The 26,211-nt window shown below is 39.5% G+C and overlaps 2 protein-coding genes across 2 annotated transcripts in view; both read right to left on the minus strand.

Moving 5' to 3' along the window:
- Window positions 1-5,745: 5,745 nt before the first annotated feature.
- LOC112906659 lies at window positions 5,746-6,540 on the minus strand. Its single transcript, XM_025981226.1, has one exon. It carries the CDS (start codon window positions 6,538-6,540, stop codon window positions 5,746-5,748), a length of 795 nt encoding a protein of 264 aa, XP_025837011.1.
- Window positions 6,541-11,749: 5,209 nt separating this feature from the next.
- The window catches only part of LOC108735520, a 198,478-nt gene continuing 184,016 nt past the window's right edge, over window positions 11,750-26,211 (minus strand). The window contains exon 6 of the mRNA XM_025981239.1: window positions 11,750-12,168. Within this exon, the coding sequence (XP_025837024.1) occupies window positions 12,083-12,168 (86 nt within the window). The 3' untranslated portion in view covers window positions 11,750-12,082. The remainder of the gene's footprint in view (window positions 12,169-26,211) is intronic.

A 26,211-nucleotide genomic window follows, 5' to 3' on the forward strand; every position in this document is an offset into this window, starting at 1 on the left:
CCTAGACTAGGTAAATAGATGTAAAACTCTCGAGATTTGGACGATAGTAGTGACATCTAAGTTTACCCCACATTAGTAGACGATACTTGGAATATATATATAAATGGTATTGGCAAAGAAAACTTCGAATTTCACTGCCATCTATACATCAAACTATGAAGCGTAACCAAAGGCGCGCATTTCAAAATTACACCAAATTTTATTTTTTTTTGTTTTAAATGGAAATTGAAAAAAAAAACAAAAATAAAATTAACAAATTTAATAACAAAGTATAAATGCAGTAATAAATATAATTAGCACAATATACGAGTAAATAGCAAACATCAATTAATTAAAATATAGATACTAATACAGGTATATTTGTATGAACAAAGAAATTATTCTTTACCTAATTTAGTACTGCTTCCTGCTTCTACAGGGGGTGCTAACGATTCAGAAACTGCAGAAATACTAGCTTCTGTATTGTCCATTGGGGAATTCCTCCGATAATCGCAACCGCCGTCACGTCATCTGTTGTCGTTTCAGTAAAATGTATGTCGCCTAGTATGTCGGTAATATCGAGTTTGGTAATTTAAAAAATTTAAAAACTTACGTGGGGTAAACTTAGGTGTCGCTCGCGCTCGACATTTCATACCCTGGCCCTTGACTTCGATAGTATAGTTGCGATCGTCGATACAACAGATTTCGGATAGCATCGATCTGCAGATTGTTAAAAATGAACGGCTTCTGCGGAGGTAAGTGCCTCCAGGCTTAAACCCGTTTGAGGGCCTGAGTGAGTCGGCGTAGACCCTGGACGAAGGAGGGTAGGTCGGCGAGCCTGTGGCTCTGCACGGTACTCTAAGTGTCGTACCGTAAAGCGTCTCGGCTGCAGAGGTTTGGTGTTTTTTTAAAGGATGTATAGAGACCCAGGAGGACAGAAGGCATTGCTTTCGGCCAAGGTACGTCAGGGCAGCACATGAGACCGGCCTTGAGGGTTCGGTGGAAACCCTCCACCGTTCAATTTTATTTCGGGTGGTAAAGCGTCGTCCAGATGCTGTTTGAGCCGATCATCTTGGCTAGCTTTGAAGAAGGCTGCTTCAAACTTGGCCCCTGGTCCGAGGTAATGGTGAGAGGCGTCCCGAAACAGGCCATCCAGCTGTTATACAAATCTCTACTGACGGTCGAAGTCTACTGGTGTGGTATGGGGACGGCAGCGGGTCATCTACTGAACCTGTCAAGCAGTACTGGAACCTCTTGGAAAGTGAAAGTTTCAGCAAGTTTATGAGGATGTAGTCGAAACGACTGTTCGGCGGGTCTAGGTTGCCCAGAGCTGTGCAATTGTGCTTATGGACCTTTGCACGCTGGCAGAGTTCGCATTGTTGGCCCCAACGAGTCGTCTGGCTGCGAATCTTGGACCATTAGAATTTTTCGGTGACGAGGCGTACCATTGCTCTGATGTTAGGATGCTAGAGGTTATGTAAAACTTCGAAGGCGGTCTTGCAGAGCTTCTTGGGCTGCACGCATTGTATGCGGTGATCATCAGTGCAGGGAAAAGCGAGGGCGGTGAGCATAGGCTTCAGTTCGGTGTCGTCGGAATTGACGTTAGAAAAGACCTCCGGTTCTAGGAGGCGCCGGGCTTGTCTCGCTGAGGCCTTGCCCGAGTGTTGGCGGCCTGCGAAAATGAGTAGTTTGTGATCCGTAAAGATTGTGAAAGAGCGTCCTTCGAAGACACGGTCGAAAGACTCGATGGCTGCGTATATCGCCAGCAGCTCTTTGTCGTAGGCAGCTTAGCTTAGTCATGGAAAGCTTCCTGGAGAAAAAACCGAGTGCCTCCAGGTGCCACGTGGGTACCCCAACTCCAGTGCTACGCCAATCAAAAGCATCGATCCTCAGGGTGATCGGTTGTCGGGCCTGAGGATAGCTGTTGTTGTTGTTGTTGACCGCTATTGTAAGGGCGTCTTTGCATTGTTGGAAGGCGGCGTCGGCCTCTGGCATCCAGATAAGCGGGGTCTTCTTGCTTTTGGGTCTGAGGTCCTTCAGTAGATCGTTCAGCGGAGCCATAAAGTGGGTAGCCCTGGGCATGCAGTGTCTGTAGATACCGATTATGCCCAGGAATATTCTGGACCTTGTGCGCTGTTGGACGAACGCCCTATTGTTTTAAAGATGTTTTAATACACACATCCTAGAAAATATATATATTTCTAGGAATTGTATGAAATTCCGATATTGTACTAGGAAATATATAAAACTAAAGCTTTCCGTGAATAAAATGAATAAAACACGTTAGTAAACTGAGAATCAGAGTTGTCTGTGTTTACGCGGTTCCAGTGCCATCACCTGATGTATATGCATTGGTGTATTAGTGACGTTATTGTATGGTTATTAGATATATTTATGACAGACTGGAATTTCTTTAATGCCCCTGCCTGATATGTTGGAATAATGTCTTCGAAAAGTATGCTTCATTATGATCTCCGCGCCCAACATAAATGAAAATGATCAGCATTATCACCTCTGCGACATACTAAAAATTTAAGGTCGTCGTGTTTGTTGAAGCAAAAATAATTTCGGCACATTATTCTAACATCTAACATATCGCCTGCCTCCGGCGGGCAAGGGCATTGAAGGACCTTCGGTCGGTCATGAATTTCCCTAACTAAACAATGACGTCACCAGTGGATATAGGTACATCTCCAAACAGCCTGCCGTATAATTGCCTATTTAGTATTACCTGTAATACATTTCCGATTGCTATTTAGGAAATGTGTCTAATATAATTTTAGGGTTTATGGGTATGTTTAGTAAATCAAAACATAAATAAAACACTAATATATATATATATATAACAATAACTTGAATTTATGTACACGCAACAAAAACCATGAATAAAAAAAGAAATATACAACAGACAAAAAACGTAAAAGTTGAAAAGACACAAGAACACAACAAGACACAAAAATAATATACAAAAACAATGAAAACAGACAGACAATTAACAATAAATAAATGTTGTAGACTTACTCGAATGTTGACAGCAGAGTGGTTAGTTAGTATGGAAATTTAGGGGTTTATATACAGCTGAATTGTTAGTAAAAAGAGATAGAATATTCAAGAAGGAACAGTATGAACAGTAAAGTTGAAGGTACAGGTTTATAGCACTCAGAGCGAGCAATATAGAATTTTAGGAAAAGTAATTAAGGGAAAGTACAGCAATTAGTAAGGGGTGCATGCAAGTATAGGTGAAGATGAAATTCTAGGTAAAGGCTAACGATAGTAGAACAATAGAATCTAGGTTGAAAGGAAACAAAGGCATGCACAAGATAAGAAGTTGTAAGTCTACAAATAGATTTAGAAGAATATTCACAAAATAATAATAATAATAAAAATTCAATAAAAACGACTATAAGAAATTAACTTTAACGGTGTTACCGCCACAGTATCTCCCTGCTAGTAACAGGGCGTTACGGAAAACCAGCTTGTAGGCGGTCTGGAAAACGTACGCGTCTCCCAGCTCTGGTTACTGAGTTTCCTTTGGACTGTCCTTTGGGGGGTTGATCATGCAAGTGTGGAATGTTTTCGGGGGTCTCTTGTTCCCTTGTTGTGGTTGAAGGTGGTTCTACTATAACGTATGCGGGTTTCAGCCGATCCACAGATACGGTTACATTACGACCCCTGATGTTGACTATGAATGTTTTGTCCGCACGCTGAACGACTGCGAATGGACCTTCGTAGGGCTGCTGTAACGTTTCTTTGACACCACCACGGCGGACAAACACCTGGTCTGTGGTGAGTAGGTCCTTGAAAATGAACGTTTTCTTCTCCCCATGGCGTCGCTCTTCTGTTGGTCGTAGATTCTGTTGAATCCTACGGAGTTCTTGGACAAACTCAGGTGCGTCCTTGTAAATATTAGAATCCGGATTTGATCCTAAAAATTCACCAGGTAGTCGCAGCGATTCTCCGTATAGTATTTCTGCTGCGGTTGCCTGCAGGTCCTCCTTCCAGGCGGAGCGGATCCCTAATAGAACCGTTGGCAGAATCCGTGTCCAAGAATTGCTTTGATGGCACATTATGGCGGCCTTGAGCTGTCGGTGAAGGCGTTCCACCATGCCATTAGCCGAGGGATGATAAGCCGTTGTGCGAATATGAGTCGTACCTAGTAAACGGTAAATGCGTAAGGGAGTCCCGAATCTGGCTATCCAGTTGTCGTACATGGCACGAGCGACGGTTGTTGCTTCCTGGTCAGGAATGGGAACAGCTGCGGGCCATCTTGAATACCTATCGACCATCGTGAGACAGTACCTGAGTCCTTCCGATGGTGGCATGATAACGATGTCGATGTGTATGTGCTCAAATCGTGCCGATGTTGGTGGAAACGTCCCCACAGGACCTGACACATGTCGGGTTACTTTAGAACTTTGACAGGCTATACAGGAGCGGGTCCATTCTCTGATGTCCTTTTTAGCTGACGGCCAAATGTAACGCTGAGTCACAAGCTTGACTGTAGCATTGACCCCTGGGTGTGAAAGGTCATGGATGGTGTGAAACGCTGCTCTTCGGAATCCTTTTATGATGAAAGGACGGGCTGTATGCGTGGTAACGTCACAAAATATCGACGTGTCAGTACCTGGTAATTGAAGAAGTTTCCTTCAATTCTGGATCCGTTTTTTGAGCGTCCGCGAGTGCCTTGTAGTCCAGAGTAGCCTGTACTTCTTCGACGCGGGATAGTGCATCCTAGACGACGTTATCTGCGCCGGAAATGTGTTTGACGTCAGTAGAAAATTGCGCTACAAAATCCAGGTGTCTGATTTGACGCGGGGAACATTGATCGTGTTTTTTTTTAAAAGCGTAAATAATAGGCTTATGGTCTGTGAAAATGGTAAATGGGCGTCCTTCCACCATATGTCGGAAGTGTTTCACAGAAAGATAAATGGCCAGCAACTCACGATCGTAGGCGGCGTAATTTAATTCAGCAGGACTTAGTTTTTTCGAGAAAAAATCTAACGGTTGCCAATGGTTGTCCACGTATTGCTGGAGGATTGCTCCGACGGCGTAGTTTGACGCATCTGTAAAAATTGCTAGCGTTGCGTATGGCTTCGGATGCGCTAGCAGCGTTGCTTGCGAAAGAGTCTCTTTGCACTCTTCAAGCGCGTGGTTAGACTGTGGTGTCCAAGATACAGGATGCTTTCCTTTGACGTTGCCTTGCAGGAGGTCGTTCAGTGGTGCTTGTATCTCTGCTGCCTTCGGGATAAATCTACGGTAAAAATTTATCATACCTAAGAATTGCCGACGGTTTTTAACAGTCTGCGGAAGCGGAAAGGACCGAATAGCGTCCACTTTCTCGGGCAACGGGTGTGTACCTGTACCGGAAACAAGATATCCAAGGAACTTGACTTCTGGTTCGCCGAATACACACTTAGATGGGTTGATTATCACACCATATTTTTGCAGTCTCTCGAGTAATGTCCGTAGGTGGTCCATGTGTTCGTCCATTGACGAAGATGCAATCAGGATGTCATCAATGTATGCATAACAAAATTCAAGACCTTGCAGGACTTCGTCAATGAAACGTTGAAAAGTTTGCGCAGCGTTTCGCAAACCAAAACTCATATGGGTGAATTCAAATAGGCCGAAGGGTGTCGTGATCGCTGTTTTCGGCACATCCTCTTCAGCGACCGGAATTTGGTTGAACGCGCGAACCAGATCTATTGTAGAAAATATAGTTTTTCCGCTGAGAGCCTGGGAAAAATCCTGGATGTGTTTGACAGGTTATCTATCAGGACACGTCCTGGCGTTAAGGGCGCGATAATCCCCACAGGGTCTCCACTCGTCGCTTGTTTTCGGAACCATGTGGAGCGGTGATGCCCAGGGACTCTTAGAAGGACGAGCGATCCCCAATTTAACCATGGCCTCGAATTCTAATTTAGCTGCTCTCAATTTGTCGGGAGCAAGTCGTCTTGGTCTTTGCGCGACGGGAGGTCCGGGAGTGGTAACGATGTGGTGCTTCGTCGAATGGGCTGCAATTCTGGGAGTTCCTCCTGGTCGGGTTGTTCCCGGAAACTGTTGCAGCAGGTCGTGAAATGGTGACGAACCTGAAACTGTCTTGATAGATGGTAGCTTACACTCAATTACCTTCCCTTGGGACGTGAGATGAGTAGTTGAATCCAGAAGACGTTTGTTTTTCATGTCGACCAACAAACCAAAATGAGACAGGAAGTCAGCGCCGATAATTGGTTTTGAGACGTCAGCCACAACAAAACGCCATGTGAACTGTCGTCGGAGTCCTAAGTCGAGGGTTAACGTCAATGTACCGTAGGTAGCTATGATGGTACCGTTTGCAGCGGAAAGTTCGTAATTGGACTTTTCTCTCGGGTCCGGAAGCAACGAACGCGGAAATACACAGAGGTCGGCACCAGTGTCTATAAGATATTTCACCTTTGTTGACCCATCGATGATAAATAATCGGCGTGAATGGTGTGTAGGGCCGTTGTCGTCGGTCGCCATCAACGATTGCCCATGTCGTTTCCCGGAGGATTGCCTTGAAAACTGCAGGGTTTGGTACATTTTCTTGCGTTATTTCCAAACCGATTATGATACCAACAAAATTCACTGTTCCTTGAATGTGAGTGTGAACGCGATCGAGAATTGGGACGTGATCTCGATCGATAACGTTGAGGATGATGCACTGGTACATGTTTGATTTTTATAGCCGCTAACTCTTGGAGTGCAGTTGTTAACGCATTTTCCAGGAAATCCAACCTGCTATTTGTTGTACAGTTGGTTGTAGAGGTCTCTGCTACGTTGTTAAACTGTCCATATGCTTCGACGATGGTGTCCGCGATCTCTGCTCTTTTCTCGAGTGGCAAATCTTTATGCGCTGCTAACAGGGCCTGTATATGCTTCGGTAGACGGGTTGACCAAAGGGCTTGCAGGACGTCGTCAGGGAATTCACTACCAGCGAGGTTGCGTAAGTGTCGCAGGAACTGTGTTGGCTTGCGATCACTTTTTAAAAGTTCGTAAGTTCTCTCACTACGCGGTTTTACAATAACGTCGCGAACTTCCAGGGCGCACTTTTCGTTATTCATAGTGAATGTAGTAAACGTTTTGTTAATGTTCAAATTAAAACAAAGTTGTTACGTGCACTTTTACGGGGTCACCACTTTAGCGTTTATGGGTATGTTTAGTAAATCAAAACATAAATAAAACACTAATATATATATATATATAACAATAACTTGAATTTATGTACACGCAACAAAAACCATGAATAAAAAAAANTGATTGGGACGCAGATGAAGAAGAACAGGCGGATGAATAGGAAGAGGCGCGATTTCGTGGGCGTTTTACGACCTTGAAATGTTGCTCGTCGGGAGAGGTTCGGGGATTTTTTGGGGTAGCAGGAGTGTCCATTTCGATGTTCGGTATTAAATGCGTGTGTGCGTGTGTGTTTGCTCGAATGAGCGCGTGTGTGTGTGAGAGTAGGTTGTTGTTAGCGGTTTTAGTACAGTAAGGGGTTGTGTTAAGACACTGGGACGTTGCGTACTCGGTCCCTAGTGATCTGTAGGTTAGTGATAATGTTTATAAGTAGCTTACCGTTTCGTCTGCTGGGCTGTAATTTGATGCTGCTCACTTTTCTGGAAGAACGCTGAAAAGTTGAAATGCTAAAGCTATCGAACTATNATTTGTAGGCGGTCTGGAAAACGTACGCGTCTCCCAGCTCTGGTTACTGAGTTTCCTTTGGACTGTCCTTTGGGGGGTTGATCATGCAAGTGTGGAATGTTTTCGGGGGTCTCTTGTTCCCTTGTTGTGGTTGAAGGTGGTTCTGCTATAACGTATGCGGGTTTCAGCCGATCCACAGATACGGTTACATTACGACCCCTGATGTTGACTATGAATGTTTGGTCCGCACGCTGAACGACTGCGAATGGACCTTCGTAGGGCTGTTGTAACGTTTCTTTGACACCACCACGGCGGACAAACACCTGATTTGTGGTGAGTAGGTCCTTGAAAATGAACGTTCTCTTCTCCCCATGGCGTCGCTCTTCCGTTGGTCGCAGATTTTGTTGAATGCTACGGAGTTCTTGGACAAACTCAGATGCGTCCTTGTAAATATTAGAATCCGGATAGGCAGAATCCGTGTCCAAGAATTGCTTTGATGGCACATTATGGCGGCCTTGAGCTGTCGGTGAAGGCGTTCCACCATGCCATTAGCCGAGGGATGATAAGCCGTTGTGCGAATGTGAGTCGTACCTAGTAAACGGTTTAACTGTTTAAAAAGGTACGACTCGAATTGTCTGCCCTGGTCGGAGGTAATGCGTAAGGGAGTCCCGAATCTGGCTATCCAGTTGTCGTACATGGCACGAGCGACGGTTGTTGCTTCCTGGTCAGGAATGGGAACAGCTTCGGGCCATCTTGAATACCGATCGACCATCGTGAGACAGTACCTGAGTCCTTCCGATGGTGGCATGATAACGATGTCGATGTGTATGTGCTCAAATCGCGCCGATGTTGATGGAAACGTACCCACAGGAGCTGACACATGTCGAGTTACTTTAGAACGTTGACAGGCTATACAGGAGCGGGTCCATTCTCTGATGTCCTTTTTAGCTGACGGCCAAATGTAACGCTGAGTCACAAGCTTGACCGTAGCATTGACCCCTGGGTGTGAAAGGTCATGGATGGTGTGAAACGCTGCTCTTCGGAATCCTTTTGTGATGAAAGGACGAGCTGTATGCGTGGAAACGTCACAAAATATCGACGTGTCAGTACCTGGTAATTGAAGAAGTTTCAACTTAAGAGACGAAACGTCGGTTAGGTATTCCTTCAATTCTGGATCCGTTTTTTGAGCGTCCGCGAGTGCCTTGTAGTCCAGAGTAGCCTGTAGCTCTTCGACGCGGGATAGTGCATCGGCGACGACGTTATCTGCGCCGGAAATGTGTTTAACGTCAGTAGAAAATTGTGCTACAAAATCCAGGTGTCTGATTTGACGCGGGGAACATTGATCGTGTTTTTTTTTTAAAGCGTAAATAATAGGCTTAAGGTCTGTGAAAATGGTAAATGGGCGTCCTTCCACCATATGTCGGAAGTGTTTCACAGAAAGATAAATGGCCAGCAACTCACGATCGTAGGCGGCGTAATTTAATTCAGCAGGACTTAGTTTTTTCGAGAAAAAATCTAACGGCTGCCAATGATTCTCCACGTATTGCTGGAGGACTGCTCCGACGGCGTAGTTTGACGCATCTGTAAAAATTGCTAGCGTTGCGTATGGCTTCGGATGCGCTAGCAGCGTTGCTTGTGAAAGAGCCTCTTTGCATTCTTCAAACGCCTGGATAGACTGTGGTGTCCAAGATACAGGATGCTTTCCTTTGACGTTGCCTTGCAGGAGGTCGTTCAGTGGTGCTTGTATCTCTGCTGCCTTCGGGACAAATCTACGGTAAAAATTTATCATACCTAAGAATTGCCGACGGTTTTTAACAGTCTGCGGAAGCGGAAAGGACCGAATAGCGTCCACTTTCTCGGGCAACGGGTGTGTACCTGTACCGGAAACAAGATATCCAAGGAACTTGACTTCTGGTTCGCCGAATACACACTTAGATGGGTTGATTATCACACCATATTTTTGCAGTCTCTCGAGTAATGTCCGTAGGTGGTCCATGTGTTCGTCCATTGACGAAGATGCAATCAGGATGTCATCAATGTATGCATAACAAAATTCAAGACCTTGCAGGACTTCGTCAATGAAACGTTGAAAAGTTTGCGCAGCGTTTCGCAAACCAAAACTCATATGGGTGAATTCAAATAGGCCGAAGGGTGTCGTGATCGCTGTTTTCGGCACATCCTCTTCAGCGACCGGAATTTGGTTGAACGCGCGAACCAGATCTATTGTAGAAAATATAGTTTTTCCGCTGAGAGCCTGGGAAAAATCCTGGATGTGTTTGACAGGTTATCTATCAGGACACGTCCTGGCGTTAAGGGCGCGATAATCCCCACAGGGTCTCCACTCGTCGCTTGTTTTCGGAACCATGTGGAGCGGTGATGCCCAGGGACTCTTAGAAGGACGAGAGATCCCCAATTTAACCATGGCCTCGAATTCTAATTTAGCTGCTCTCAATTTGTCGGGAGCAAGTCGTCTTGGTCTTTGCGCGACGGGAGGTCCGGGAGTGGTAACGATGTGGTGCTTCGTCGAATGGGCTGCAATTCTGGGAGTTCCTCCTGGTCGGGTTGTTCCCGGAGACTGTAGCAGCAGGTCGTGAAATGGTGACGAACCTGAAACTGTCTTGATAGATGGTAGCTTACACTCAATCACCTTCCCTTGGGACGTGAGATGAGTAGTTGAATCCAGAAGACGTTTGTTTTTCATGTCGACCAACAAACCAAAATGAGACAGGAAGTCAGCGCCGATAATTGGTTTTGAGACGTCAGCCACAACAAAACGCCATGTGAACTGTCGTCGGAGTCCTAAGTCGAGGGTTAACGTCAATGTACCGTAGGTAGCTATGATGGTACCGTTTGCAGCGGAAAGTTCGTAATTGGACTTTTCTCTCGGGTCCGGAAGCAACGAACGCGGAAATACACAGAGGTCGGCACCAGTGTCTATAAGATATTTCACCTTTGTTGACCCATCGATGATAAATAATCGGCGTGAATGGTGTGTAGGGCCGTTGTCGTCGGTCGCCATCAACGATTGCCCATGTCGTTTCCCGGAGGATTGCCTTGAAAACTGCAGGGTTTGGTACATTTTCTTGCGTTATTTCCAAACCGATTATGATACCAACAAAATTCACTGTTCCTTGAATGTGAGTGTGAACGCGATCGAGAATTGGGACGTGATCTCGATCGATAACGTTGAGGATGATGCACTGGTACATGTTTGATTTTTATAGCCGCTAACTCTTGGAGTGCAGTTGTTAACGCATTTTCCAGGAAATCCAACCTGCTATTTGTTGTACAGTTGGTTGTAGAGGTCTCTGCTACGTTGTTAAACTGTCCATATGCTTCGACGATGGTGTCCGCGATCTCTGCTCTTTTCTCGAGTGGCAAATCTTTATGCGCTGCTAACAGGGCCTGTATATGCTTCGGTAGACGGGTTGACCAAAGGGCTTGCAGGACGTCGTCAGGGAATTCACTACCAGCGAGGTTGCGTAAGTGTCGCAGGAACTGTGTTGGCTTGCGATCACTTTTTAAAAGTTCGTAAGTTCTCTCACTACGCGGTTTTACAATAACGTCGCGAACTTCCAGGGCGCACTTTTCGTTATTCATAGTGAATGTAGTAAACGTTTTGTTAATGTTCAAATTAAAACAAAGTTGTTACGTGCACTTTTACGGGGGGNGCAAGTATAGGTGAAGATGAAATTCTAGGTAAAGGCTAACGATAGTAGAACAATAGAATCTAGGTTGAAAGGAAACAAAGGCATGCACAAGATAAGAAGTTGTAAGTCTACAAATAGATTTAGAAGAATATTCACAAAATAATAATAATAATAAAAATTCAATAAAAACGACTATAAGAAATTAACTTTAACGGTGTTACCGCCACAGTATCTCCCTGCTAGTAACAGGGCGTTACGGAAAACCAGCTTGTAGGCGGTCTGGAAAACGTACGCGTCTCCCAGCTCTGGTTACTGAGTTTCCTTTGGACTGTCCTTTGGGGGGTTGATCATGCAAGTGTGGAAGAAATTAACTTTAACGGTGTTACCGCCACATACAGTTTTATTATTTTATTCTCCTCCAGTTTTGATCGATGATGTTTTCGTGGTTTATTAATAACAAAATATAAAAAATAACGAAATTTATTTTGTCATACTACGTTTTACATAATAGAACAATTTAGGCAGCACGTGATAATGCATAGGTTTTGCAATACGTACAGGATGCAATTACATTTATAATTAATTTACAGTAAAGCATATGGTAGTAACTAATTAGAAGCCAATTTATTCTAAGTCGCATGAAATATTGCACCTAAAGGTCAAACAGGACACTATTAAAAATCCAACTGGAATCACCTTTCTGTTAGCTCTTACATCACTCTTTCATGTTTGATGGTGTAGGTATGAACCTTTTAGTCACTTCACTGTCACATTTCTCTTAGTAGTTGAAGAAATCACTATAAAAAAGGGACTACCTTGAACGTGAAGCAGATGAAGATCAACGCTGCAGCAGGGTACACTAGATTACCCTTTGAACTGGTTACTGCAACAAATACGGTATTAAATAAATGAAATAATTTATCAGAATTCGATTCAGCTAAAAATCCCTCTTTATTTTCAACCAAATGGTAATACGACATGCTTATTTTATAAAATGTTTTTATAGTGTAATTGTTAGTATATAGTCATTAGCATTTATTGTTTCAGTGCAATCGTTGACTAAACTTTCTGAATATTAATAGTTAATTTGTCTTATATTTACTAGCTTTTTCCATTTTTCCTTTAATATTGGAGGAACTCATACAAGTTATATAAAAACAACTCTGGCAGTAATTAAGGAAGCAAGGGTAAGAATTATGAAGGTTAAATAAGTACGCATTTAATTCATGGCAAAAATAATAACAAAAATGGTTTTATTTTACTGCATCAATGTCAACTGTTACGTCTCCATTATTTCTTCAGCTTTTGTTAATTATAGCTTGGAAAATGATAGATATGACTCCAATCAATGCAATGCATTTAACTGTCATGTATCAATCTGCACCTGAGCCACAAATTAATGCATTCATAGCGAAAAAATGGTGGGGAAAAAAATATTAAATCGCTTCTCATTAGTAGTGTCGTGAGCTAGGAATTATTCTCCTCCTTCATCGGGAACACCGCTGGAGTTGTTTATCCGACGTTTCACAAACAGCAGTGTTTAGCACTCCTAAGGAACGTAGAGAAAGCATAAGGTCTTCCCCTGAAGTTGCACTTAGTACAAACGTTTCTCTGGCAAAGTAAAGTCCCTACACCAGAAACCGTCGCATGCATAGGTATCAGTTTGTTGTATTAATTTTAATATCCTATACAGAAACATATAAGGGCTTTAACATTAAACTACAGATAAATACAAAATAGAGTAAAACATAAATTTTGTTCATGTATTTTTACCAATATATCTGTATGTGTTAAGATTTTTGTATCTTATTTTTTAATTCTTTTCCAAATTTCTTATCTTCATTGTCGTTTTCGTTTTTGCGTCCTTTTCCCGTACCTAGTAGCTTCGGTAGTGAAGACGGCTCTGTTTGTTTTTGTTATCGAACCATCGTCGTGACGACACATTATTTTCTTGATGTGAAATATTTATTGTTTTTTCTGAAAAGGTCTTAATGATATATTTGCTCGTATTTCACTTCGTTTTTTATTTTTGAATTACCATCAATTCAGCGGCTCCGCATCATTACGAAAATTCTAGTTTCGTTTGTTGATAAGTATTTTCGTGACGCGTCCGTAGATGTTTTATTAACAGCGCGTGGTCAGTTTCAAGTTGCATGAAGTGAGAAAGCTGGTCCTGAAATACGGAAAATTTCTTCGGAACACGAATAAAATTTTTGCAAAAGCAAATGAGCTCCAAAAAACTCTGGATGTTCGTGACCAATTAATTAGATTGATCAAGGCAGGTGGTATTAAATTATACAAATGGACTGCTAATGATCACACCTTACTTAAAATAAGGTAGTAGGTCAACAGAAGAGATAGGTGGTTTTAAATGAAATAGTTTGAACGCTAGGTCTGAGACATTCTTTTTCAAAATAGCGATTCCTAAATCGAATTGGTCTAATATTACCAAGAAATCGGTGTTATCTGAAATATCTAAACTTTAGGCCCTGTAAGTTGGCTAGCTTCGTTTTTGATCCAAGCAAAATTGCTAATGCAGAATCTTTGAATTTTGTATGTAGGTTGGGATGAGATTTAAGATCCTTATTCTTTGAATGAATGGGACTTTTGATCGAAAACCCCAAGATTGTCAAATATAAAAATTCCTAGAAGGTACAAATCATGTAAATTGGATTAGCACTTATCACACGGTTTTTCTGATGCATTATTGAAAGCTTATGCAGCTATAGTTTACTTTATTGTTCCTCATGAAGCCTCAATACTGGTAATGTCAAAGTAAAGGGTTGCTCCTATTAAAACACAAAGTTGACCTAGATTAGAGCTTTGTGCAGTTTTTTGCTAGTAAGATTAGTGAAGTAAGTGTTGTTAAATTTACAACAACAATCCGGTAACAGACTTTAAATTAGTTTTAGCTTGGTTGAACAAACACCCCTCTAGTTGGCAAACATTCATCGCCGATAGCGTAAATGAAATTATTACCTCGTTTTCGTCATTCAAATACCGACCAGGAGCTCTTTATACTCTCAACTCTTGTTTATTAAACATACTTTTTCGCACACTACCTGCCAAAGGTATAGTTTCATCATGAATAGTAGTGAACAATAATTTTTAGTACTTGGACATTACAATGATCCGTTAATATGTCTTCAAATAAAAATAAAAATCTCGTTAATATTTTCAGTAGTAATTGTTACCAATAATAGCACATTTTCCGTGCAGTACTGTACGGATTATACGCTCCTGGCCGGTTGAGTGATTGGTTTACAGTTGTTCCTTTCTTTTCGACCTAGTATCGTTCTTCTCTATCGGGTGTGGACTATGCAGGTCCAATCTTATTAATTGTCAAATCTGTTAATATGTATATTGTAATTTTTATCTGATTAGTGTCAAGAGCAGTGCATATCGAAATTCATTCTAGTTTAAGTTCATAAAACACTTTTAGCTGCATTCTCCCGGTTTATCAACTGTTGAGGCCATTATAAAATTTTATATAGTGATAATGGCACTACATTTCTTGGTGCTACTGGTCAAATTAAAGCGTTATTCGATGACGCCTCAGACTTCTCACACGAGGTTGCCAGTGCACTCGCTCGATATAATACAAAATGGTGCTCCTCCAAAGGCTGTACATTATGCTGGATTGTGATAAGTGGCTATTTAAAATTTTAAAAATCACTTCAAAAGTTAATAGATAATTAAACTCCTAATTTTGAAGAGATGAGTACACTTGCGACTCACACTGAAGTACTGTTGAATAATCTTGTCTCTACGTCCTTTATGCAACGATGCCAATGATTTAGTTGCACTTACTCTAGGACATTTTCATAATAGCGAGTCTCACAATGTTACCACACCCATATGATGACAATTATGATTTGAACTTAAAGGCTTATCGAGTTTCTAGATGGAGATTACTGATTGAGTAATGGTTTAATTAATTAATAAAAATTATTTACCAATAGATATGCAAATTACCGCGAAAAAAAGTAATTTTTTATTTTTTCAATTTTCCGGTCATTTTTTCCATTACAGTATACTTTTTTTACCATTTATCGAAAGTAAACAGAACTCTGCGTAGCTTTAAGAGGAATTGTAGTTAAAACCACCTGTCGGTTCGATTTTCTTTTACTTTTTTTTTGTTCGAACTATTTATTTTTGCAAGACTACCACTTTTTGAACAGCTTAAAAAATTCTCTACTGCTTCTCCAACGCATGGAGTCTTCCTGGTCAACCACTCCTTGCAGATTAACACTAATACATTGGATTTGTGTTAAGAATATAGAATTATTTTGCTTTCATTTCCTCCACAGGGTTCGCACAAATTGCATCTCTTGTATCAATCTGTCTTCAGACCTTTAAAAAAAGTTATAAATATCGCTGGTGATGGATACGGAGTCACTATGGAAAACCAAAGCACTTTTAGTGAACTGTGTCACCCTCAGTTATGCCACCTACTTTTTCCCTGAAATTGTTCGACTTCCAGAAGAAGATTATGTCGTATTAAGTTAGATAGTATTTACAATAAAAGAGACTTTAGACCACTTTAATAAAGTTTTGAACTTATCACTATTAGTCTCAAGCATTGTTATAATAGCCCCTTCCAGCCTTTCCTACTTGCTTCTTTAAGTTAACCATCGTTTAGGAATAAAATTTTAGTACAATTTATACGTAGACAAATGTACACCATACTATAAAAAACAGCTTTTCTCCAGCTAATTAGCATACTAACAAAATTGTGAGCGATTCTAAATGATTTTAATAAGTGATGCTTTTTGTGCAAATATCGAATTCAAAAACATGCACTGAAACAAGATAATTAAGAAACAGGAAAATTTTTGTACAAATGTGCCAGAAAGTAAGCGCATTAACCAGAAAAAATGTAAAGAATCACAGTTTGAAGCAAAAGTGCACTAAAATGTGTACAAAAAGTTGCATTAATAAGATTAGTTAAAGAAGAAGAATTAATATAAACCAGGAATTCTGGAGATTACCGTCTGTGGAACAAAGAAATTTTGTGATATTTAATCCATCTCAAACGGGTGTCAAAATCAAAACGACTGGTAATACTTGTAGTTCTAGAAGATCAAAGACTATTCTATACTTTTTCAACAATAAATGTGTCCGATGAAAAACGTTTGGATTCAAGCATATATTTATACTCATAATACAGGGTTGTTCGGAAAGTAATTTCGTTTTTTTTGTGGAAATGAAAGACAGTTTTCGTATAATAAACAAATACTTTATTAAATTATATATTGACCGTTCTGGTCCAACACCTTTTACCATCTTTCTGGTAGTAGCATAATTCCACGCTCATAAAATTTTTGGTCTTTGCTGGCAAAAAACTGATCGAGGAGGTTTTTGAGCTCCTCATTTGAGGTGAAGGTTTTATCGTCTAAAACATTTTGGAGTGACCGGAACAAATAATAATCCGATGGTGCCAGGTCTGGAGAATATGGTGGGTGTGGCATTGTATCCCATTCAAGCTGTAAAAGCTTTTGGCGAGTGACCAAACTTGAGTGAGGTCTCGCGTTGTCTTGGTGATACACTACACCTTTCCTGTTGATTAGTTCTGACAGTAGACTTCCGAATTAATCGTTGTGTTATCCGGTAAAAGTTAAAAAAAAAAACGATTCCTTTAAAATTCCACCTAACAGGCAGCAGCACCTTTTTTTTGGTGAATATCGGCTTTGGAAATGGTTTGAGCCGGTTTATCTTTTTTGCTCCATGACTTCTTGCGTTTGACGTTGTTGTATACAACCCATTTTTCGTCCACAGTGATGATGCGCTTTAAAAACGGATCATTTTCGTGACGTTTGAGAAGCGAATCGCAGACGTCAATGCGGCGACACAGATTTCTCTCTGTTAGAACATGGGGAACCCATACATCGAGCTTCGAGGATAATCCCAGGCATTTCAAGTGGTCATAAACTGTTGAATTTGATAAATTTAACCTCAATCCGATCTCACGTGTTGTTATTCGCCGGTTCACATCAACTAATGCCTTTATCGCGTCTTTATCAGCTTCAACCGGCCTTCCCGAGTGTGGTGCATCTTCGACAACAAAATTGCCGGATCGAAATTTAGCGAACCAGTTCTGGCACTGGCGTACTGTCAACACACCTTCTCCATACACATCAGTCAATTTCTTTCTGGCTTGAACAGCATTTTTACCCTTCCTGTAGTAAAACAGTAAGATATGTCGAAAATGCTGCTTATCGCTCTCCATATTTAAAAGGGCACCAACCAAAAACTACGGCGTAAAATTAATTGGAATTTTTTACACACAAGCCTTGCTATATGAGCTCTCAAGGCATATAAAAATTATACAGCTTAAACGTGAAGTTGGGTACAAAAGAATACAATTAAATCCTCTGTCGGGAAAAAACGAAATGACTTTCCGGACAACCCGATAATAGAAGATGTGTATTCATGTTTGGATATGCTTCGATATACGTAAATCTGCATGAATATAATTCTTTCTGTATCTACTACTGTACATATAATTAGATCTGCTTCATCTGATCGGATATGCGTATAAATCCTCGAATATAAAAGTTTGATACATCTCCACATCTGCCTATATATTATCACATATATGTAGGTAACCCAACATACAGTGTCACGTGCAGTCAACTCAACATACAGAATGACAAAGAAGACCAGATTTTGTAGACTTCATATTCTGGATCATTCTGGAACATAACCAGCCGTTATAAATGGTTTCCGTGAGGTCGGGAGAGTTAGTATGAGTTCGAATTAGAAGGCAATACAATGCGAAGTAGAAATAGAGAAGCAGAAGAAGAAAACAAAGTGTGCGATATAATGGTGAATTAAGTATTAATAATAGTGATGTTGATTATAAAGCAAATAATTAAATAAATTTAGTAATAGTGCAAGAAGGTGTTTCATTACGAGATATTTGGTGTCAGAAGTGGGATAAAAGAAGACTGAAGAGGATTGAGAAGAAGTAGGAGGATTTTTGAAGAATTTCATCGAACTTTCTGGAAGGTCCTATTGGCTACGAGAAACCCTTACCAGTCATATATCGTTGCAAAGCCTTTGAAGAACGAAAAAAAAAAAAATACTACACTATCGAAGTTTCTAGAAGTGTCTACTGATCGTGGCTTTCTTTATACCCATACCATCGCAAAGTGAAGAGAATTCAACGTCATCGACAAATTTTAGGTAAATGTCTACGGTTCGCAAATAACCCAAGCAAGTCATACATCGTTGAAAGGTTACCTAACAAAGAAGAACATATTTTCTCCAACGTCAAAAAGTTTCATAAAGTTCTTGAAGAAATTGCGATATTTCGTGCTTGCTACAACCAAAGGTATCGAAGCAGAAACGGATACACAATTAAAAGCAGTAATGGCAATAATGGCGGAAATGAAAAAGAACAAGAAGAAGTGAAAGCGGCTCAAGAAGAAATGAAAAAATAATTGAAAACTGAAGAAGAAACCAAAAGAGGACAGGAAGAAATGAAAGAAGAGTTGAAAGCAGCCCAGGGAGAAAGGAAACAGAAAACAGAAGCAGTAAGGAAGCAATAAATAAGAGAATTGAAGAAAAGATATATGATATTAGAGATGAAATGAAAAAGTAGAAGAAACGGAAATCAAAATGAAAAAAAGGCCTCATAGTTTCGATACAAGACCAACAAAAATTGCACCCCCAACTTTTGCTGGGATGATCTCGTAGTCCGTTTATTTGTAATAGTTTGGAGCAGCGGTAGAAGCACGTTCCTGGACCGATTCAGAGAAAGTAATAGCACTAGTAATTGCATTACAAGGAGAGGCGCTCGAAAGAATGCCGTAGTCTCAGCAACATGACTTCCATCATCTCGTCAATCGTCTAGAAATGAGATACGAGAACGTGGAGCGCCTCCAGTATTAGCTTACTTATTCTTGCGCAGTTCATAGACTCACTAGTCAGGACCGCTGAACCACAGCAAGTTCTCACACTAGCACGCCATAAGAGACCAAGTGAAGCATTATTCCATGCCTAAGATGTTGAAGCGCTGAAACAAGCTTGCAAGGGTACGGGTGCGACAAGCCGAAATTAATGATGACACAACTACTAAGGAAGATATCGTATCACAGAATGCATACTACTTACGAAGAACGCCATTGCTGCAGATGCAAGAAAACGAAATTTGAAATGTTGAAAAATGCGAAAGAACTGGAAATTTTGATTGAGACTGCCACTATGGTGGTCGTCCAAAATATTACAATTGATGAAGAATGTCACTGAAATCAAGATTGCCCCTTAAAAGAACAAAATCCAAAATTATGGAAATGTGAAAGAACTGGTTGTTATGCTGGAAGCTGCAATAATTATAATGGTCATCCGAAGTGTTGGAATTGAGGAAGGATTGTTTGTCTGTCAGTTGACCGAAGACAAGAATGCAGCAATATAACATTGGTGCGTCATTTGAGACGTTGTCGACGTAGCAGAGAACCGATACATCTTGGTAGTCATGGATTACCTTACCAAACTTTTAAGCTTACAGATCCGCCATCAGTGTGACAACGGTAAGAATACCGGCTAGTATTCTTGGAAAACCAGAGGACATGATGTTTCGTCGTCAAGTTTAATGAAAGCGACAAAGTATAGCTATATAATCCATCATGACGGATGGGACGTTGCCCGAAACTACAACAAGCTTGGGACGACCCTTACGCTGTTAATCGACATATCAACGATTTTGTTTATTGAATTCAGAAGGAACCTCGGGAAAAAAATGATGATCGTTCATTTTGTGTGGCTTCCTCTCCACAGAAGCGACACCGCCGATTGGGACGATCAGTTTTAGGAGGGGAGTGGTGTCACATGTGTATAGGTAATCAGTGTCACGGGTAGGCAACCCAACATATATAGTAGAAAAGAAAACCAGTTGTAAAGAGGAAAACAAAATGTGCAGTATAATGGTGAATTAATAATTAATTAATAATAAAGGCGTTGATTAGAAAGCAAAAATAAATAAATTTAGTAACAGTGTGAGAAGGCGTTTGATTACGTGACAATATGATTGGATCTGAGCAGATATGACTATACATTGTGATATACGTATATATTCTTGGATATAAAGGTTTAATACATCATAATATTTTCGTATTTGTGATTGGATCTGCACAGATATAACTATATATGCCTATACAGAGTGTGACGTTTATAATAAAAAAAGCATGAGTACCTGACACAATCTACAACAAAAAAGTGTAATAACATGTTACACTCTAATGACATATAATTACGGAAATCGTCTTCGTAAATTTGAACCTACAACCTGTTGTGAAGCTTGGTTACTGTACATGCATAGATACGAACGTTTCATCTGATCGGCCTACTACTCGTTTACAAGAAACAAGCCGAATGCACTTCATTTGTAAAAAAGTCAAAGTGAAAAATAAATTGGTACTTTTCATAAACTATTAAAATTGTTCACCGTTAGCTTCAATGCAAAAAATTGTAATAAGTTAATGTTAACTCCATGAAGGTAATGCTTAGGTTTAACAACTTCCATTACTTCTGATTGTTAGACAACCTCTTAAATAAATAAGATTATTACATTAATCGGTAAGTTATTTAAAATTATGTATTGAAAGTTTATCGTAACCGCTGAAATTGAGACATCAGATTTAAGCAGAAAGTGGGATACAAACTATTTTAATGAAATTATTAATTTCCAATCTGCTTTAGTCAAGCACTTTATAACTGACTAATTTTAATATAAACTGGTTAATAAACAATTGTTTTGATTTTACAAATCCATGCACAAATTTTGTTTAGATACGTAGTTTGTATAACATCCTCTTCACTTTTAACAAAACATGAATAACTTCTTAACACCGCTTTAAATAAACTAATGAATAACGAATAACTAACATCAAACATTAAAAGGACATGTAATGCCGACTACTGATCCCGAATTTTTGTAAAATCGATACCTTTTATTAATAATTATCATCTGCACACTAGAATTATTTGGATCTGGCTAGGTCCGGCGTCAAAGCTACTATAATTTTTTAATCTTTCTTTTTGGTTCTATGGTCAAAAATTACTAGATTCCAAAGATTACTAGGAACTTGTGATTAAAACATTATTGATTATAAACGCCACACACTGTATTGTAATATCAAAATTTGGATATATTTGGAAATAAATAGTTATAACGAGATCCACTCCAGCAAAGCATTTTTCCTAGAATCACTTGGATACGAAACAAAAAACGATCAATTTGTTAAAGATGTATTGAATAATTCAACAAATGCTGGCTTTGCCCTAGACACAGCAAGGTGAAATTTATGATATAATTATAAATCATACCGAGTCATTTGAGCCAACAATAGCACATCCGTACCGGGTGTAATTACCATCCAGCTAATGTGTGACAATTTTAAGACTAGGATGTCGCACATCGTTTTTTCCTGCTATCTATACAGTTAAGTAGTTAGTGACTTTAATATTAATTCTGTGAACTTGGGCGATAAGGAGTGTTGGAACTTTTTCAATTTACTTAAAAAAACATTCGAAACAAATTTAGATGAAAATTGTGTTGAATGTAATAAATGAAATACATACGATCGGAAAGACTATTAAAAACCGAAAATACTCCTGGAGGTTCAGACTTTGTGATGTTAGACGACCATCAAAATGGTCCTTTTTCTTATGAGCGTACATATTTTCAGTAGTATCTTCTGTGTTTGGACTGGATTGTCTGATTTGACTATCCTCACTGACTTAACGTCAATGTCGTCATCTCGGGGAGATTCGGTGTACTCCGTCTTCCTCTACTATCACTGTAAAAGTGGCAAGCTTTATCATAATATTTAACATTGTTATCTCTTGTTTACCGATGTAGCACTGTAGAAGTGCTGAAGGACGAATTCACCATTCCAATGCCACATCAGATCGAAAGAATTAATTCCGTGCAGTCTTAATATCATGAGTTTGTCGGGAGCTTGATGAGGGTAAGTCGACATACGCTCTGTAAAGTTGGCTGAGTGTACTTATCCAACTGTCGTTTACCTTCACTGGAAGAACGTGCGTTATTTGAGAGGTCCTCTAGACTCATGTATCCTTCCACAATTCCAAGACTTCGGACGACCAATATAGTTCATATAGGGCTGAGCATAATGGCTTGTCCTTCCACATTCTCAGTATTTTGGATTTCGCTCTTTTGTTTCTGTAGTTGTACGGTCGTCGACTTCTGCTTGTCGCATCCGTACAAGGCCCTTGGAAACTTCTTTTGTCATTTCAAACTCCAAGGCATATGTCCATGCTTTACTTAGAATTTTATAGCATGCTAATCTAAGAACCTGTTATAGCTCGGCGTCCCTGACTCCATCGATAAATGTTTGTGTTGCTAATCGGTTTATGAACTTTGAGGATCAGAGATTGTACGAGCTGTTTCATATCGGACTTAAATCGAGTCAGTTAGTCGTTGATTATGTTGTAGATATTCTTCAACGTAGCTCAGTTCTATTTCATTAGGAAGATATATTAAGAAGATAGTAGGTCACATTGCTAAGACTCAGTGCCTCTCTTTGTAAAAAACTTATAAGTGCTTTCTTTTTTTTTTCTGAATTGATCGTAGCGTTTGACACTGCCGCTGCTCCAAACTGCTTCAGGTAAACAAACAACATTATCTCATCAAAAGTTGAAGGTGCAGTTCTTGCTGGCCTGGCATCGGAATCGTAGATTCTCTCACTACTCTTCAATCTTTTTTTTCTCCAATCCCTTTTCTTTTTCTATTCCCGTTCTTCCTCTGTCCTACTTTTGGCGCCTAATGCGTAATATCTTACGCACTCTAATTTACTTTCGCTAATTAACAACTTCAACTAAGAACTATTTAATGAATATTTACTTATTCGCTACTATATCACATACTGAATTGCTTTTTCGCTCTTCTTATTTCGCTTTCTATCGCTTCGTGACTAGACTTGTTGTACAAAGTCTCCATTCCAGAATGTAGTTTCTAAAGAATTTTGGGCTTATTTGTTACTAGCTCAATATAACCCACCCCCAACGCTCCTTCACGTATTAGGATTGTCTACACATGACACTGTCCTTAATATCGCTTCTGCAGGGATCACGGTGGACCATTTTTATTTTGATTTGAGGTCCCTTCTAAATTCCCAACTTATATACATTTAAAAATTTAACTGAGTAATTACATAATCAGTGGCAAGAACCAAAAACAGTGCATCTTTATTTTCTTTCTATTTCTCTCCACTTTTATAAACGATTAAAGTCGTCACTGTTGGTAACCATTGTTCTCATAATACCTCCTTGTAATGCCTTCACAGGCTTCCTAAACCAAATGGTTCGAATCCATCAAGTAATAATAGCTCATTTTAGTGATGCCAACTTGTGGTCTAAAACAAGTCACTCTACCAATTTAATGACACTTGTACATCAAAAAATGAAACGAAGTAACGAAATATACATGAATAGTTAAGACGCTCAACCGGAATCATATTGAACTGGATGATTATTTTTATCATTTCCGTGACATTTCTAGGGTTTTACTTTATGATACTTAAATAGTATCAGCTTCATGATGCTAATTTATTGAACCTTTGGAAAATTGTTTTTATGGGTATAGGACAGTCATGAGATTATAATATAAAACCAACATACAAACAAATTGAAAGGCAAAATAAAAAGTAAAGAGAAGAAATATGCCTGGAGATTAGATATAACCACACAACTCGTAAGAAAGTGAATGGAAGTGGTAGACATATTATATAGAGAAGTTAGCGTAAAACGAAAGAACACAGAGCAGTACAGGTTGCAGAAAGAAGAAGAGCAGATAACACTAGAAAAACGGCAGAGTTCGCACTCCACTGTTGCAGGACAGGACTTATTTCAAGATTTTATGTTTAAAAAAATGACCAAAATGTATAGAGCAGAGCAAGCAAGAAATCCTCGCTTCACTGATAAAATCGATAAATAAAATAAATACAAAAGTATCGAAGGAAAGTTAAAATTAAACGGAAAAAAGTTAAACCAGCAAAACAAAAGCTTATAATAGCGGCATACCATTATTAACGGTTGGTATCTAGAAGTGGGAACGGAAGAACATACAAAACACAACCAGAAAAGTTTATAAGGAGTTCACTGTAAATAGATGCAGAAACAAAAAAAGTGAAAACAACACAAAAGGATCATTATGGGAAGAAAGAGACAATTAGAGAAAAGGTGATATTCGAAGATAATAGCAAGTCATACAGCTATATTCATGAAACAGATACAATAAATACTATACTATTCGACACTACCAATTTATTCATCATGATTTTGCAGCAGAAACTGTTGTTTGAATAATAATACAGTGGATTTTTGTATTGTATTTTAATACATATAAATCAAGATAAACCAAAAACGATGAACAAAGAAATAAAAGCAATATAATACTTATAAGTGTAAAACGTAGAAAAAAGAAAGGGTTTAAATAAACGGAAATAAATGATAACGATAACGTGGTAACACAAACGACACGCACAATAACCCGAACAGTACTTTTTACACACTAACTCGCCATGTCACATTACGTACGTCAAGGGGTATAAAATCGATAAAAACACATGAAGTCAATTCAGCAACCACTTGCCTGATTAGTGGCGTCGCTCACGGACTCTGCGGTCATTTCCTTAACACCTCCCCTCAATGTAGTGAGTGACTGCCCTTGTTTGTCCATCTGTCCCTCAGTCTGATTTTCCTCCGCATTAGTCATGCCAAGATTACGTAAACAATTTTTATGTGTTGTGCCATTTAGCCCTTTTGTCAAATCATCAGCAGGCATCTGCTCTGTAGATAAATATTTCAAGTTAATGATCTTTTCTTCATATGCATCTCGAATAACGTGGTATCGGGCTGCAATATGTTTTGTTCTTGGATGGTAATTTTTACTTTTTGCCAACTGTATCGCAACTTGATTGTCGTTATATAATGTCACGTACTCATTTTTCATACCAATTGTGTTTAATATACTTTTTAGATACATTGCCTCTTTAGTGGATTCAGAGAGAGCCATGAATTCGGCCTCCGTGCTCGACAATGCAACTGATCGTTGCTTTCTCGCTTCCCAATATATAGGTGCTCCGGCTAAAATAAAAGCCATTCCGGAATAACTCTTTCTGTTGATTTGAAGCCCAGTCAGAATCAATCACGCCAAATAGTGGCAAGCCAGTTTTGTGATATTTTAAGCCATAGTCAGATGTACCCTTTAAATATCGTAGTATTCTTTTAGCTGCTTTCCAATGCTCGGTACTATAGTTCGTTTTGAATTGGCTTAGGCAATTCACAAAAATGCGATGTCTGGCCTTGTTGATATCGCTAAAAACATCAATGCACCGATTAGACTTTGATATGGGAACTTCTTCATTATTTCTTCATTGGCACTTTCAAGTTTAGCAAGCTTTGTGTTTGCTTCCATAGGTGTTGGTGCTATTTTGCACTCAGTCATCTTAAAACGCTCTAATAACTTTTTGATGTATAGTTTCTGATTAAGATAAACTCCGTGATCTTTGTCGCGAGAAAATTCGATACCTAAACATCGATTTATTTTTCCAAGATACTTCATCTCAAAACTATTTGAAATTTGTCGTTTAACATCGTTTGACCATTCATTATCCTTTGTGGCGATGATCATATCATCCACATATATTGCCATTAGCATAATTTCATTATTTTTCCGTGCTGAGAACAAACATGGAGCTAATGATTCAAAACCGACTTTCTTCAGTTCCTTTACTAACTCTTTGAACCATTGCAGACCCGATTGTCGTAAACCATATAACGATTTCTTAAGTAAACAAACACTATCTTTTATTTTATTTAAATCTCGACACCAACGTTTACTCGTATTTATTACACAGGCCCGGGAAATTGTTTTTTGAAAAGTTTTTTTTTTAAATTG

Source organism: Agrilus planipennis, unplaced genomic scaffold (genome assembly GCF_000699045.2).
Source record: "Agrilus planipennis isolate EAB-ADULT unplaced genomic scaffold, Apla_2.0 scaffold9, whole genome shotgun sequence".
NCBI classification, from domain to species: domain Eukaryota; kingdom Metazoa; phylum Arthropoda; class Insecta; order Coleoptera; family Buprestidae; genus Agrilus; species Agrilus planipennis.